This window comes from Haliotis cracherodii, unplaced genomic scaffold (assembly GCF_022045235.1).
Source record: "Haliotis cracherodii isolate W230 unplaced genomic scaffold, xgHalCrac1.p SCAF_6, whole genome shotgun sequence".
NCBI classification, from domain to species: Eukaryota; Metazoa; Mollusca; class Gastropoda; order Lepetellida; family Haliotidae; genus Haliotis; species Haliotis cracherodii.
The window spans coordinates 8,407,945-8,424,522 of record NW_027266319.1 but is presented as its reverse complement, the minus strand read 5'-3'; the positions used below and the strand labels follow the sequence as shown (position 1 = coordinate 8,424,522).

Sequence of the window (16,578 nt, the reverse complement as noted above, 5' to 3'; positions counted from 1 at the left end):
CTGATAATGGGAGAGTACCCGGGTTTGCTGTCAGGAATACAATCTGACAATCTGGGTAATGCAGAAGGTTGCAGGATTCGACTTGGCAACGATACCTGGGAGAAGTCGCAATCGCTGTCTAGGCTTCGTGTAGAGGGGTCAAGGGCCCTGAGCTGATGATGAGCCTAACCAGCCTGATTATGCCAGGATCACCCCAACTGCTGCATTTATGTATTTTAATCTGTAAAATCTACTACTACTACTACTACTACTACTACTACTACTACTGCTACTACTGCTGCTGCTGCTGCTACTACTACAACTACTACTACTGCTGCTGCTGCTACTAGTATAATTATTGCTGCTGCAGCTACTACTACTTCTACAACTACAACTACAACTACTACTAATGCTGCTGCTACTACTACTACTACTATTACTATTACTACTACTGCTGCTGCTGCTACTACTACTACAACTACTACTACTACTACTGCTGCTGCTGCTGCTGCTACTACTACTACTGTCATTACTACTACTACTGCTGCTGATACTACTAATACTACTACAACTACTACTACTACTACTACAACTACTACTGCTGCTACTACTACTAATACTATTACAATGTACTACTACTGCTGCTGCTGCTACTACTACAAATACTACTACTACTACTACAACTACTACTGCTGCTGCCACTACTACTACTATCATTACTACTACTACTGCTGATACTACTACTACTACTACTACTACTACTACAACAACTACTACTACTACAACTACTGCTGCTACTACTACTACTACTATTACTACTACTACTACTGCTACTACTATTACTGCTACTGCCTTGTTCTGTGTTTGTATAACTCCTAGTTCTGTGTTTCTATATCTCCTCAATGCGGGTTAAACTTCATTCACTCAGTAAGACACTGATGCGCAGATTCAGATTCAGAGGGAGTTTTTACTTAACAATACTAGCTTTCATTTGTTTATTAGAAGTTGTGAAAAGAAAAACAAAACGAGTCGGTTGCTGTTATTTTTTAACGCACACAGCCACGTGTGTGAAATAACGAATCGTTTTCTGGATCAACCTTTCACAAAGTGTATAGTCAATTGTAAAAGTATGTGTACGAATATGTAAAACGTTTTGGAACTAGATGGTATAACAAGTTTAACATTTCCGTATCTGTCTAGAATGGATTGTACATGGAATCTTCGTGCGAAGTGTCTTCCGCGAAAAGACCCTGTATCTCCATGTATTCCACGTGCACGAATTTGGTGACAGCAACAACTGCATAGCAGTCAGCGGCCACTTCAACCCCGACGGTGTTGATCACGGGGGTCCCTATCAAGAAATAAGGTAGGTGACCGTCCTCCGTCCCCAGTGTGCCATCCTTGTAAAAAGAAACTGAAAAAGTGACAGTGCCCCGATTCCGTGTCATTATGTTCCGATTCCGTGTCACAGTGCCCCGATTCAGTATCACAGTGCCCCTTGCCACAGTGCCCCCAATTTCGTGTCACAGTGCCCCTTGTCACAGTTCCCCGATTCCGTGTCACAGTGCCCCTAGTCACAGTTCCCCGATTCCGTTTCACAATGCCCCTTGTCACAGTGCCCCTTGTCACAGTACCCCGATTCCGTGTCACACTGCCCCTAGTCACTGTTCCCCGATTCCGTTTCACACTGCCCCTAGTCACAGTGCCTCTTGTCACAGTTCCCCGATTCCGTGTCACATTGCCCCTAGTCACAGTGCCCCGATTCCGTTTCACATTGCCCCTTGTCACAGTGCCTCTTGTCACAGTTCCCCGATTCCGTGTCACATTGCCCCTAGTCACAGTTCCCCGATTCCGTGTCACAATGCCCTTTGTCACAGTGCCTCTTGTCACAGTTCCCCGATTCCGTGTCACACTGCCCCTTGTCACAGTGCCCCGATTCCGTGTCACAGTGCCCCTTGTCACAGTGCCCCGATTCCGTGTCACGGTGCCCCTTGTCACAGTGCCCCGATTCCGTGTCACAGTGCCCCGATTCTCTGTCACAGTGTCCTGACTTATTCGCATTTTCTACAATTTTTAACAAACGTGTTTGGACGTTGTGTTTTGCATTGATATCGTTTGAACTTGTGATTTAAAATTTTAGCAACTTCATTTTTAAAGTGGTAAAGTGTCTTTTGGCCGTAAGTTTACTATTATTATGCCTCAAACGGTATACGGCAACTAAAGACACCATAACTAATATTATTAACGTGTCCGCGGGCTAGTATGGAATATTGCAGACAGCATTCACTCTCATTTCTATTGAACACTTGTCCAGACGGTGCACGGGCGGCCCACTTGTCTAAGACGCAGCAATTCAATGTACAGTGTTGCGTCCCTGTGCGTGCAGGCACGTATGATGGGTGGTTCGAATCCCAGATTCGCCCTGGTTGTCAGCAACATAATCGTGCATGTGGGTTTCACCAAAGTGGACCGCCTCTGTGGTCTAGTGGTAGAGCGTCCGCCTGGAGAGCGGAAGGTCCGGGGTTCGATCCCCGGCCGCGTCATACAATAAAAGACGATAAAAGATAGTACTTGTTGTTATCCTGTCTGGCGCTCGGCATTAAAGGGCTAAAACGAGGACTGGTCGGCTCGGAGTCACTATACTGTGTCTGAGTGGGGTATCCATGTTAAACTGCGGCGTGATATTTCAGTGTGCTAGCATTATAAATCGGCATCAGTCCGGACTAGTACAAGCAGCCACACACACACATGCACGTCGCTATATAAGTGCAATAATCTTGGACGCGACGTTAAACCCAATTTCACCTTCAACAAAGTGGAAAAATCTGAAACTTACACCACTTCGGGCTTTCCTCCAAGGTAAAGCTGACACGCTGTGATATACCTGAAATAATGTTAAACCAACTTCAGGCATCAACGACAGTTTTGTTTGGTCCAGACTCGATTATTTGACATCCGTGAATATCTAGATCATTGAAGATTTGCGTTACACAACGTTAACTCACTCACTCACTCATTCACTTCTATTGGATGCTTCTACAGACATGCCGGTGATTGGGGAAACATTTCTTGTGATGACTCAGGGGAGGTACACATGAACATGACAGATAAGTACTGCGACCTCCACGGGCCTCGCTCCATCATCGGCAGAGGTCTTGTGGTAGGTATAGGTCTCCGGTGCATAAAATACCTTTCCTAGAGGCAGCGTTGGTCCCCGTCCCCAGAAAATCATACTTGGCGTAAGAAACACGTGAGGATCTGGTGGTCACAACATGTGACCTGTTAGACAGCATCATCGTGTGGCGATGGCCTGGAGCGTTGCTCATGCTATCTTCCATTGGTTTACTTTCTTCAGACTTTGGTAGTAACAGCACTTTGTGACATAGACGTAAGATATCTGATGAGGGTGCTTAATGATTTTGATGTATAATAGTACTTATACTTGCGTGTGTGTGTGTGTGTGTGTGTCAGCTTGTACTAGCGCGGACTAATGCCGATTTGATAGTGCGATACCACTGAGATACCATGCCACAATGTATATGTATATGTATATGTATACAGAGAGAGAGAGAGAGAGAGAGAGAGAGAGAGAGAGAGAGAGAGAGAGAGAGAGAGAGAGAGAGAGAGAGAGAGAGAGAGTCGTGTTACCGTTCTTGCAGCGCAACCGCGGGATCTTGTTTCATCGGGACACTGTGCTGTGTGGGATATGTAGTGGCGACACATGATGGTCAATAGTGTGTTTATCAGAGTTTAAAACACGTCATTTGATTATAATAAACATTATGACCTGTATTGCCTTAAAAGGTTTATGTAAGGTCTGGGTTGAAAATAATACTAGAATTTGTTGTCGGTGAATTAACTTGGGACGTACAACTTAAAATAACCAAGAGAAGCATCTATTAGTGGCCTGTCTTTATTCGGTGTATCTGATCAGTGATATTTCACCACCCCTGAAAATTGCGACTTAAAAAGTAGTTCCGCGTTTGCAAAATCTTAAAAAATAAAAAGCACTAAAATAATTTGAGGTCACTTAATTATTTTATCATACATATGATAATATACAAACTTAACTTAAAAAAAGATATTCTTGAAAGCTACGAGACCGCTGTTGGAAGCTAAGGAATACACGCTGGTCAAGTAACCAAAATGGCGCTTTGCGAAACGACCAGTCTCGATTGACGTGTTAAATGAGAAATTTACAGTTTATAACGAAACATTTTCAAGAGAATAACAAACGGTAAGAAGCGATATTAACTCCAAATATAACCATCATTTTGCCCTGTCAGTGTGAAACTAACGTAAAAAGGAAGTCAACAGTTTGTGTACATTATGATATGGTCGCATGTTCAATTGTCACTTATTTAAACAATGATTACCATGTTGCTAATTCACCGTGCTAACTATCTGAATTTAGAGATTACAGCTCAGTTTTGAAAGACATGAGTATGGAGAAATGATTAAGATTACATAACAGTTTTCTCGGAGAGCTTGTTATCATAGAGTAATATTTACTTGCCCCTCTGGACATGTTGTCTAAACGATTAGCAAATAACGCTTATCAAGTAAGACTTGGGAATGAAGACAGGCGTATATCAACACTGACTAACATAGACTTCGGACGGAAGATGCATGTAGTCTTAACGCTTAACACTTAGCGCTTATCAACATAAAACCTGGGAATGAATGCAGGCGACTGAGATATACTTTTAGTTCACAAATTATTAAGTAATATTCACAAAATAAGTTATTTGGCACTATCATCTAAAGTCAAAATTATTAAAATAAATAGAATAAAATGATGAGGTATTTTGGAACGATGATATAATTATACTATCGTAATACCAGACTTCAATGAACATGTGCTTTTTTATTAATATGAAAAACTGCTCGGTATATTTTTTTTATGATCTTCAGTATATTTAAAAATATAAATTTAAAAATAAATGAGCACCTTTCTATTTTGGAAAATAATAACTCATCTCCAAAACACTAAAGAACGATGCTGACATCAAACTTCAATTTAAAGATGCATGTGCTTTTAAACTCGATGAATTGTTATTAAGCTGAGTTGGTGTTGGGAACTTAAACGGCAGAAAAAAGCAGATATTAGAAGACGGGAAAAAAATATTCTTCGATATGAAGCATACTGCGAGGACATTTCTAGAAATTCGTTCATTTTTATCAAAGAGATTATATATACATTCAGCTGGGCGAGTTGTTGGCTATAAAAGGACATTTAAAAAAGACAATCTGCACGGGACGGTAACGATAAACACACACAATTATACAGATGACCATATTAGTTCAAAACAACAAGCGCAGTACATTACGAACAATGTCAAAACCATTTTATAATTTCTAATTGGCAGTAATCAATAGGGGCTTTATCTTAACAGCTGATAACAAGTATATAGGCATGGTATATTAGTTACAGTCACCAGACTCGGTGGTGGACGTTTGCTGACACGGGGTCTTTTGTTCTTCGTTTGACCTGACCATAAAGGCTAGCTAGTCAGTGTTATAGGTCAGTGTCGTGTGCTGACCAACGCATCTGGCACATAAACAGCTGTTTGGAGACATTCTTGATCGAGTTTTGGGTTTTGATTTTGGAAAATATTGTCTTGTGCAATATGTGGAAGTTGTGTGTTATTCTCGGTGTAGTGGTGTTCCTAGGGGTGATGATGGAGACTGATGCAAAGAAACCAAAAAGAAGGAAGACCCAGAAACCGGAATCTGGTGATGCAGGTATGTACAAGTGAAACTGAACAAGCATATTTAGGATGGATCATGACGGGGAGGTACACGTACTGTTTGTTTCAATGTAGAACTAGAACTAGAACTCTGGTGTGTCATGTTTTACACACATTATATCATTGTTCGGAAACGTTAAATCTCTATTCATACCCCGAAGACTCTAAATTGATCCCACAGTGGGTTTTTTCCATTCAACCCTGACAAAATGAGAAAAATTGTGTTATAACGGAAATGATGAGTAAATTGCATCGATTGAGGCATATGAATTTAGGGATCAATGATGATCGGTTTTATTCAGCATAGTTTCGCTTTCATATTCTCAAACCATGATGGGGGCGGTGGGGTAGCCTAGTTGTTAAAGCGTTCGCTCGTCACGCCGAGACCCGGGTTCGATTCCCCACATTGGTACAATGTGTGAAGCCCATTTCTGGTGTCCCCAGCCGCGATATTGCTGGAATATTGGTAAAAGCGGCGTGAAAACATACTCACTCAGTCACACAAACCATTATGACATTTTTTTTTACCAAAATACTTATCTTTGGTTTATGTGGGGCCATACAATTCCCCAGCGCGGATAACCTGTAAGCATTTTTCAAATGGTACTCCCAAGAGAATAAAACGCCCCCCTTGCAAATTTTTGTTCAAAAGTATGCTTAACTGTTACAAGAAAATTTTGATGCGAGGCACTAACACGGCGGCAAACTCTTTGTTCAAATTAAATTTACAATAAAATAAGGCATTTTAAAAACAATATGAACAATATTCATTTGTTTTTTATCATTTCACTGTTTTAATCTTACGCCATGTTTTGTCTACTAAGCGATTACTTCCCTCATATATATGTACCGAATTTGATTAACAATGGCTTTCAGCGGTAAATGATCGCAGTGTAGATTATTCAGGCTGCAACCAGTTCAAGCCGCATTCCGCTTGTGATGAACCGGCGCGTTGGCACTGATCATGACTCCCTCTATACCGTGTAAAATATGTGCAGGCGTTTTGAACAATAGAATCAGAAACTGGCTTGAGAAGAACAATATATTGTCTCAGGAACAAAATGGTTTCCGTTCTGACAGAAACTGTATCGACCATTTGTATACTTTATATAATGTGATAAATAATAGGAAATCTGCTGGACTATCAACCAATGTGTGTTTTATAGACTTAAAGAAAGTATTTGACCCTCTAGACCGCAATTGTCTATGGTATAAACTGTTGGAGTACAAGGGGAGATGTTGAAAGCTGTTCAAGCCCTATATCAAGATGTGAGATGTGCAGTGCGCGTGAATGACTATATCACAGATTCTTTAATGTTTCCAAGGGTGTTAGGCAAGGTTGCAAATTGTCACCAACTCTATTTTCTGTATCTGATCTAGCCACGGAGATAACGAACCTCAAATGGGGTGTAACACTGGATAACGAAATGTTATCCATTTTGTTATACGCTGATGATATTGCGTTGTTAGCTCCAAATGAAACATATCTCCAAACTATGTTAGATATTGTAAGTACAATGTACTTGGTGTTTAAAATGGCGTATTAGCATTAATGATGACAAAACCAAAATTGTCCATTTTCGAAAGAAATCTGTTGTAAGATTTTGTTATCAGTTTTCGTGTGGCAATATTCACATTTCTTATGACAGGGCTTACCGTTATCTAGGGTTGTGTTTAAACGAATATTTAGACATGCACAAGACCGTGAAAGAGCTCTTTGTAAGTCCGCTTGTAGAACGTTATCTGCTCTGTACACTAAGTATATTTATGCTGGTGGAATGTCATATGATGTTTTTACGAAGTCGTATAAATCGCTGGTTGAACCAGTTTTGTTTTATGGTGCCAGTATATGGGGCTTACATAGTGTTAAAGAAGTTGAGGTTGTGCAAAATAAGGCTGCCAGGATGTTTCTTGGTTTAAATAAATATGCTCCTGTTCTTGCAAGTAGAGGGGATATGGACTGGTGCTCAGTTTTGGTAACTCAGAAAATAGAATGTTTCAGATATATTTTCAGACTTAAATCTGTGCAGCAAGAGCGCCTGCCTAATATTATTCACCGATGGTCTGGATGTTTTACCACATCTTGGGATAGTAAAATAATGTTCAGAACCTTTTGAACAAGTATAATTGTACTCACTTACTGGAAATTTCTATGTTAAAAATATTTTGTATAGAGACCACCGCCGTATTTTAACCAAGTTAAGATGTGGAATTTTACCTTTGTTTGTTGAGACAGGCAGATATTCCAGGCCTCCTATACCACTATCGGAGAGGTTATGTAAATATTGGAATTGTGATTTGGTGGAAGACGAATGTCATTTTTTACTACAATGCAGTTTTTATGAAGATTAACGGCATGATTTATATTCTGCAGCTGAAGAAAACAACCGAAATTGTTATGTGATATGGGGAGAATTTACTCAATGAATTCAAACGATTTACAAAAATTGCTTGCCGCAACGATTTTTAAAAAAAAATGTTTAAGAGACGACAGTCGTCGCTATGATTATTAAGTTACCTCTCTCTCCACCTATCCTTTCTTTTTCTTTCGTTGTTGAGTCGAGGAGTTTGTTATTGTTTCCCGTGAGTCTTCTGATTCGTAGCTAAATTTCCCACCTCTCACATTATATATATTTATTATGTATATACTTTGTTTACATTGTATATAGTGTCTCATAAGCCAATCCATGCACCTTTTATCTTATGTGCATCGATTTTATATTGTACATGTTGTGCGTGTGACACTTTAATAAACATTTTACTACTACCACTACCACTACTACTACTACTACTACTACTACTACTACTTCTCCTACTACTACTCATTGACCACGACTGCCGTGGAATGACGTCATAAGTTTCTTCAGGCAAAAATGTCAATCATTGTGACGCAGTAGATATGACCTAACAGTTCGTGATCGAGCAAAGCCAAACAGAAATTTGTATTCCTGCTATCTCTTTGAAATCAATTCTTTTACTCCGATGCGAAAACTCTCTGCGCAACATCTTGCGACACCTCTGTAGAAGGATGGCCTATCTGAATGAATATGCGTGGGTATTTCAGTCAATCAGTTGTCATTTCTGTACCACCTTGATCCGACAATTTTCATCCCAACAAAAGAACAAATATGTCCTCGATATGCTAGTACACCATGCTATGGCGCTCAGAAACGAGAGGGTGTGTAAAATATAATTAAAAATATGCATTTGTAATTTTAGCAGCACTTCAGTCACTAAAGAAGAACATCTCCAGTCTGTGGACGGAAATGCACAAGAAACTGGAATCACGTGTCATGGTCCACGTGCACGGAATGGGGGATGACCATGCGGAAACTCATGCAGGTCAGGATGGGACGCACGTGCATATACACCTGCATATGGACGACCATCATGGTGGTCATGACGACCATTACGAGGACGACTGTGACGAGGAGTATCACCATGGTAGCCACGAAAGTCATGAAGAAAGCGACGAAAGTCATGTTCATAACGACAGCCACGAAGGTCATGGTAGCCATGAAGGTCATGAAGGTCATGAAGGTCATGGTCATCATGGTAGCCACGAAGGTCATGGTCATCGTGACCATCACAGGAGATGTCGGGGAAGAAAACGAGACGGTAAGTTTTTATCATTTTGAATGGTTCATCTATAGCCATACTACTATACGCCATCAGGTCTCGACAATGTAATACGTTAGAGTGTACCTTTTGTGTATCCTAACAATATGTTATGGTTTGGGGGTCGCCTCCGTGTTCTAATGGCAGAGCATCTACTCGGGGAGCGGAAGGTCTTGGGTTCAATTCCAGGCCGCGTCATAGGACTTTAAGGATGGTACTTGTTGTTACCCTGTCTGGTGCTCGGCTATAAGGGTCTAAAACAATGACTGGTCGGCTCGGAGTCACTATACTGTGTCTGAGTGGGGTATTCATGTTAAACTGCGGCATAGTATCTCAGTGGGCTAGCACTACAAATCGGCATCAGTCCGGACTAGTACAAGCAGCCACACACACAGGTGTTCATGCACGTCGCTATATAAGTGCAATAATCTTGGACGCGACGTTAAACCCCATCTCACCTCACCTAAACTTTGGGGTCATGGAATATTAGTTTTAAATCAATGATACTTAAAACGTTCGTAAAATCCCGATAACTAACACGCTGAACGACGATCGGACATAGGAAAAGAGACCTCTGAGGTGACTCGAAGCCGTCAGTCAACCGGGACATTCGTTACCACTCGCCTCGTTCCGTTACCTGCCGGAATATCACGAGTTGGTGTGTATGTAAACCGGGATTATATTTGACCCGTTGACATCAGAGTGACGTGATGTAAACATCCGAACTTGCAGCCGACAGCTATGAACAATTTTTGAGACGAAAATGCCGCATAAAAAAACTATTCTGGAAGTGGTAATTGATACGAATAGCAATATATCGCTACATTGCATGGTGTAAGTATGTGACAAAAGCGGCTGTTTGCATAAATAAGAGATCACACAAGTACAGGTACCCACAGTCATTTTGTCGGAACTATATTTTCAAAACATTGTTGTTTTATACAACTTGAAATATATTTTGATTAGATTTAGGATAAAAAAACCCCTTTTAAATAAGTAACCATCATTTTATAAAACAGATGAAAATTGAACACAGTTTACATGCAACAAAAGTGGATTCTCACTTGTTTAGGCGGAGGCCTCTTTTCTGTTTGGGAACAAGTTGCCATTTCGCAGCCGAATCATCCTTGCAGTTCTTTTCGGGGCGAGATGGCCGATTGACAAACTAACCGTTGACAATCATGACTGATATCTTCATTAACATATTTATCTGTAGGAAGTCCTACACGTGTGTCTTATGACGCCTTTGTATTTCAGCCTATATCTATGGTCGATGTAACATGGCTATGGACAATGAACCTTCTAAATCCGGGCCACGCAACAATATTACTGGCGCAATCTACTTAAGACAAAAGGTAAGTTAACTTTATTATTCGGAGTATGATATAACAGACACTTCAAGGTCGTAGACAATTGATGCTATTGCTCTATTATGACAGCCTGGGAAATAAATTGAGCTATTTTTACTATTTTGTAAGTAAGCGCGTAAGTGAATATTGTTAAACGCCGCATCAGCAACCTTCGAGGTATTCGTGGCTTTTTTGTTTCGAAAACAACCACGTGTGATAAATTTTGACTTAGTCGTGTTTTCAGGTTCATAACGTTTATGAAAATGTATTTTCAATGGGCGTAGCTGTAGGTAAATGGTTTGACATTAAGGGTGTAAAAACATTTATTAATTTACACTCTTGGTGGGACTTGTAAAGGCCTGTACAAAAATCAGCATCTGTCTCTGTCGGATCGTTACTGTGGGAGTGAGTGAGTTGGACTTATTGCCGCTTTAGACAGTTTACCAATTATATCACGTCGTGTCAGCTTAATGTGAAACGAAATCCCAAAGTGATGCAGGCCTCAGACGTTTACCGCATTGATGAAGACCGTAGCTGTATGAAGGATACGAGTTATGTATCACATAGCATTAGATTGTAAAAGCGACCATGTCGCGTGCTTGTCGTACGAACCAGTTGGTTACAGTTTGTTTTGTTGTTTAACGCACTTAACAATATTCTAGCTCTATGACAGTATCTGTAAATAATCCTGCTTGACCAGACAATCTAGTGATTGACATCATAAGCATCGATCCACGCATTAGGGATAGGATGACATGCATCAACCAAGTCAGCGAGCCTGACCACCCGATCCCCTTAGTCGCCTCTTACGACAGCATAGTCGCCTTTTACGGTAAGCATGATTGCTGAAGACCTATTCTAACCCGAATCTTCATGGGTAAGCTGGTTACAGTGCGTGATCTGTCTGTCTATATGTCTTCGTTGTCATGCTGTCAACCACTGGTTTGGCTGTCACAATTAGAAAAGATAATAAGTCGTATAACTGAAACACTTATCAATGCGGCGTTAAACTTCATCAAATCGATAAGACTCTGAAGCACACGGTTGGAGGACATTTCTCATATATAACAACTCAAGTTGTGAACCGGAAAACACGATCGTCTCTTACTATTTTAAGAACGTGTTAGAAATCGATCGAGTTTTCTGGTTTACAACTTTTGACAAAATGCATTTTCACCCATAATACTTATAGGTAAATAGTTTGGGCCCTCGGTGTTACAAATATGTTTATTGTGTCCATATAATGTGTTTATCAGTCTAGCTTATATTGTTGCAATGCTGCCAACCACTATTTGTTTTCTCCTGCAGGTTCGCGGGCCACTGGAGATACTGCTTGAACTGCGGGGATTCTACGTACCAAGCGGCCATTCTGACCATTCTGTTCATATGCATGGATTCCACGTGCATGAATTTGGCGACTTTAGCGCCGGCTGTACGTCATCCGGCGGCCACTACAACCCCGACGGTGGCGTTCACGGGGGTCACGATTCAGAAAAAAGGTAGGTGGCCGTTCTGCAGAATCTGCAGAAGAGGGTGACCCTAGGTTTAGAACATTTTACAGGAAACTTTGGGCATATACAATAACGAACACACCATTTTCAAGAATGTTCATGCAGTAATGTGCCTTAGTTAGCTTTGTGTTAGGGCAATGTTTTGTGAAAGCGATCTTGTTTAAATTCGAATTCATTATTCACCTCCTGTGGTCACAGGACAACCGAACTATTAATAATGTTGTTATACGGATCCGCCCATTCAGTATGTCACAAATGTGGAGTGAAAATGAAACGTTATGTATCAAAGAAGCTACGAGTATGGATCGAAAACGAGAAATACTCAAATATATACTGAAACGCAAAAGAAACGTCACCCCAAGTAACATTGCATGAAAGGTTGTCATTTAAATATCTAGGTAATTTTTGTCAAAGTTTCTAAAATTTAACTTTACCTTGTCCGGAACAATGAAATTTGATGATAAAAAACAAAGTAAATGATAATAAAACCGATCGCCCAAACGCATTTCTGCAATGGCCTTGGTAACCCGATGCACGTGAGGTCCGTGCATATTGAAATGCACATGCGTTCCCAATTTCTTGTCCTATAAAATCCACCCAGATCGGATAACATTCATTCGTTATTGAATTGCTATCACATGCCAAGATTGACAAGAACTCTGCGACACCAAACCCTAGGGCGATTGCAAGCTGGACAAACCGCCCGGCAAGTAGCCAAATCATTTCAAGTCCACGTAAGGACCATATACAGGTTCCAGCAATGGTACCAGACCACCAACATTACAGATGACCGACCACGTAGTAGAAGACCAAGGGTCACCACCCGACGTCAGGATCGTGAGATTATGCGACAGCATCTTCAAGATCGCTTTGTTACGCCTGCGGAAACTGCCCGACAGACCATGGGGACACACCAGCGACACATTAGTGCGGACACCATGCGTCGATGATTGACGATCAGACACCTCCACTGTCACGGGGCGCAGCGAGTACCCACTCTGACACCATGTCATCGCCGGGACTGTCTTCATTGGGCAACACAGCACCACCATTGGCGCCACATGCAGTGGAGAAGAGTCCTCTTCTCAGACGAGAGCCGTTACTGTATCTCAACAGCAGATGGCAGAGGGAGAGTCTGGCGACGCCGTGGGAAACGTTATTCGGATGCTTGTGTTGTTGACTCGTGGGGTGGTCCGAGCATCATGGTGTGGGGTGGAATTGGTCTTGCACAGGGGGTCAGCCCTGTGGTCTTCCAGAACATCGGTCCAGGGAGAGGCAATGGCGTTACAGCAGATCGGTACATTGATCAAGTCTTGAGACCACACGCCATACCTCATTTGGCACGTCGCCGCAACCACGAATTTCAGCATGATAACGCCCGTGTCCACACTGCGAGAGCAACAAGAGACTTCCCCCAGCAGAATGGCATCAGAACCATGCAGTGGCCTGCCCTCACTCCCGATTTAAATGCCATTAAGCACCTGCAGGACGAGATTCAAAGACGGCTGAATGACGTCCGACCAAGGCCGACAACTGCAGCTGAACTGCGTCCGGCGTTCCTCAGAGTGTGGGCTCAAGTCATCAATGCACATGGTGGACATACGAGATACTGACTTGTGATGCTATTTTCTCAGAGACTAATGTTGTGTTTCACTTTAAGAACATTTGACACTTTAATTTCAACCTATAAGATCAGTTTTGCCAAGTTTCATCTTTTTTAATATGTCTCAAAGTATGTTTACAGTGTTTGGACAAATATGTTTTCTCATATATCTATCCATGGTGACGTTTCTTTTGCGGTTCAGTATATTCTTGAAATTAAGTTTAGCACCGTCCCTTCTTTGTTGTCAACATTTGCGACCAACCATAAGATAAAGGACCTTGATGGTGAAAAATCACATTTTGACTTATTATATTTTAAAGCTACAGTATCTTAGGACCTCAAAAACATATTTTTTACGACTGGTTTGCCTGTTTGTCAGGCTCGATTATTTGACATCTGTGATTAACTAGGTTATTGGAAATTGGCGTTACCCAACGTTAACTGACTGACTGACTCACTCACTTCTATTGGATGCTTCTACAGACATGCCGGTGATTGGGGAAACATTTCTTGTGATGACGCAGGGGAGGTACACGTGAACATGACAGATAAGTACTGCGACCTCTACGGACCCCACTCCATCATCGGCAGAGGCCTTGTGGTAGGTATAGCTCTCTGGTTAGAATGTCATTGAATAATAATCAATAGGTGTAATTCCTAGGTAGAAATATCGCCAGTACCCTATCCTCAGTGTAAAAAATCGGGTGATGGACTGCATCATCGTTTCCCGAAAGCGTGGGTCGTTGCTCATGCTATCCTCCATTGGTTTACCTGTTCCAGATTTGAGCTTGATCACTTTTATCTGTATAATATTGATGTAGAGGGAGTAAAACATTATTTCCTCACCACGCCTTAAATAATGGCTCGTGATGTGCATGTTTAACATTATCTCACGTTTCATGCATAGAGTGAGTGAGTATGGTTTTACGCCGCTTTTAGCAATATTCCAGCAATATCATGGCGGGGGACACCAGACATGGGCTTCACACATTGTACACATGTCGGGAATCGAACCCGGGTCTTCGGCTTGACGAGCGAACGCTTTAACCACTAGGCTACCCGACCGCCCCTTCATGGATAGAAACACACCATACGTGCCCCATGTTTATATTTTTGCTCGGAGGCGCGAGTGGCCCAGTCGTCTAAGGTTCTACAATTCGCTCTGCATAGTGGCGTCCCTTAGGCCTGCCAGAATCTAATGATCCTGGTTCGAATTCCGCCTTGATAATGGTCCTTGTTTTATTACCAAAGTGGTAACGTTCCATTTGAAGCTGAAAAGTCGTGATATAACTTATTTTAATTATATACAGTATATACAGTAAACTACGGTTATAACGAACTTAAAGGGGCTGCTTATTTTAGTTCGTTATAACCGTAGTTCGTTATAAGCATATATACAGCATAACTACAGCAAATAGTTGGGACCAAAAAAGTAAGTTAGTTATATCCGTCAGGTCGTTATAAGCGTGTTCGTTATAACCGTAGTTAACTGTAATTGAATTTCAACTGATTCACCTGTCTCTCAGATCCATGAGACCGCTGACCACCTTGGGCGAGCACCAATGGGCACCAAAAAGATGAGCGGACACACTGGATATGGAAACGCATGCTGTACAATCGCGAGGACTGGCACGTTGGACTGGGAAATGCTGCTTAAACATAAGCACTAGGAGTAGAAGACCAAGGTCCATGTTTGACAGGCCTTGGACCTAGAATGACATCCCTGAAGACATATTTGCAGCGTCATTTTCGTTTATTAACTTGTAACCCTAATCCTGTTCTATACCATCTATTGAATAAATAGCTCGCTTTCCAAACATTTTCAAACTTTGCAAATAAGCCTTTTCAAAATTTAAATACCATATTTCAAAACCTTGGAATGACGATATTACCAAGTATTGAATTGTTTGGAAAGTTATTGAATTGTCTGAAGGGTTGTGGAAAGGCTTGAAGAGGCGAGCTATTTCTTGGGACACAGAGCGTAAAGGATTTCAGACCTCTACGTTCTGGACAGTTTTTCCACGTTCCCTCTAAGCTTGGAAATGTTGTTTTTCTTTCCAGGGTCTTGTGAATGTATGCCTGTTTACCTTATATACTAGTAAGTAGCATGACCAACTGCGATGACCTCTGTCATATTCCCTTCTTCCCGAGGCAAGGGAGTGAACTGACAATAAAAGTCCAGTTGCAACGTGGAAACTGTTCAGTTAACGCCCTTGCCTCGGGACGATGTCAAATTCCTTGGCTTGTGTTCATTACATTCATTACCAGTCGTACACTCGTGAATGGTTACAATGAACACACGAGGTGTTAGAGCTCTCCATACTTGTTTCCAGTGCATTTCGCGAAGGTTACGGCCTAGGTCAGAGACATTCTTTATTTCGCTTTCCATATAGTGTGCGCTTGTATGAAATCTATGAATAAAATTGTTTTGAAGAGCGGAAGATATTTTTAACTGTCAGACAACTCTCAAGACCTATGTGGCAGGGCGAGGAGTCATCGTATCCCAATTGCGTTGATCGATGCACATGATGTCAATCACTGGATTTTCTGGTCCAGACTCGATTATTTACAGACCGCCGCCATATAGCTGGGATATTGCGCTGTGTGCAACAACCAAACAACAATTGTGAATAATTGCTGGTCCAACTGATAATTACATTCAGAAGTAAGTCAATGGGGATTATTCTTGAGCTGTGGATAAATGAAACAGGCTCAACGAACAATCACAGTTACAGTTGAGAGCATCTTCCCGAAGCAACAGGAATTAA

The 16,578-nt window shown here is 41.5% G+C and overlaps 1 protein-coding gene across 2 annotated transcripts; it reads left to right on the top strand.

The window, feature by feature from the left end:
- Positions 1–5,412: 5,412 nt before the first annotated feature.
- LOC139445615 (uncharacterized) lies at positions 5,413–16,251 on the top strand. Of its 2 annotated transcripts, none has more exons than XM_071226781.1 (6): positions 5,413–5,724; positions 8,952–9,347; positions 10,605–10,702; positions 12,005–12,195; positions 14,294–14,411; positions 15,337–16,251. In XM_071226781.1, exons 1-6 carry the CDS (start codon positions 5,610–5,612, stop codon positions 15,478–15,480), a joined length of 1,062 nt encoding a protein of 353 aa, XP_071082882.1. In that variant the 5' UTR covers positions 5,413–5,609; the 3' UTR covers positions 15,481–16,251. The 2 variants fall into 2 exon arrangements, with proteins under 2 accessions (XP_071082882.1, XP_071082880.1); XM_071226779.1 differs by having other exon boundaries at positions 5,414–5,724; positions 8,949–9,347.
- Positions 16,252–16,578: the final 327 nt, after the last annotated feature.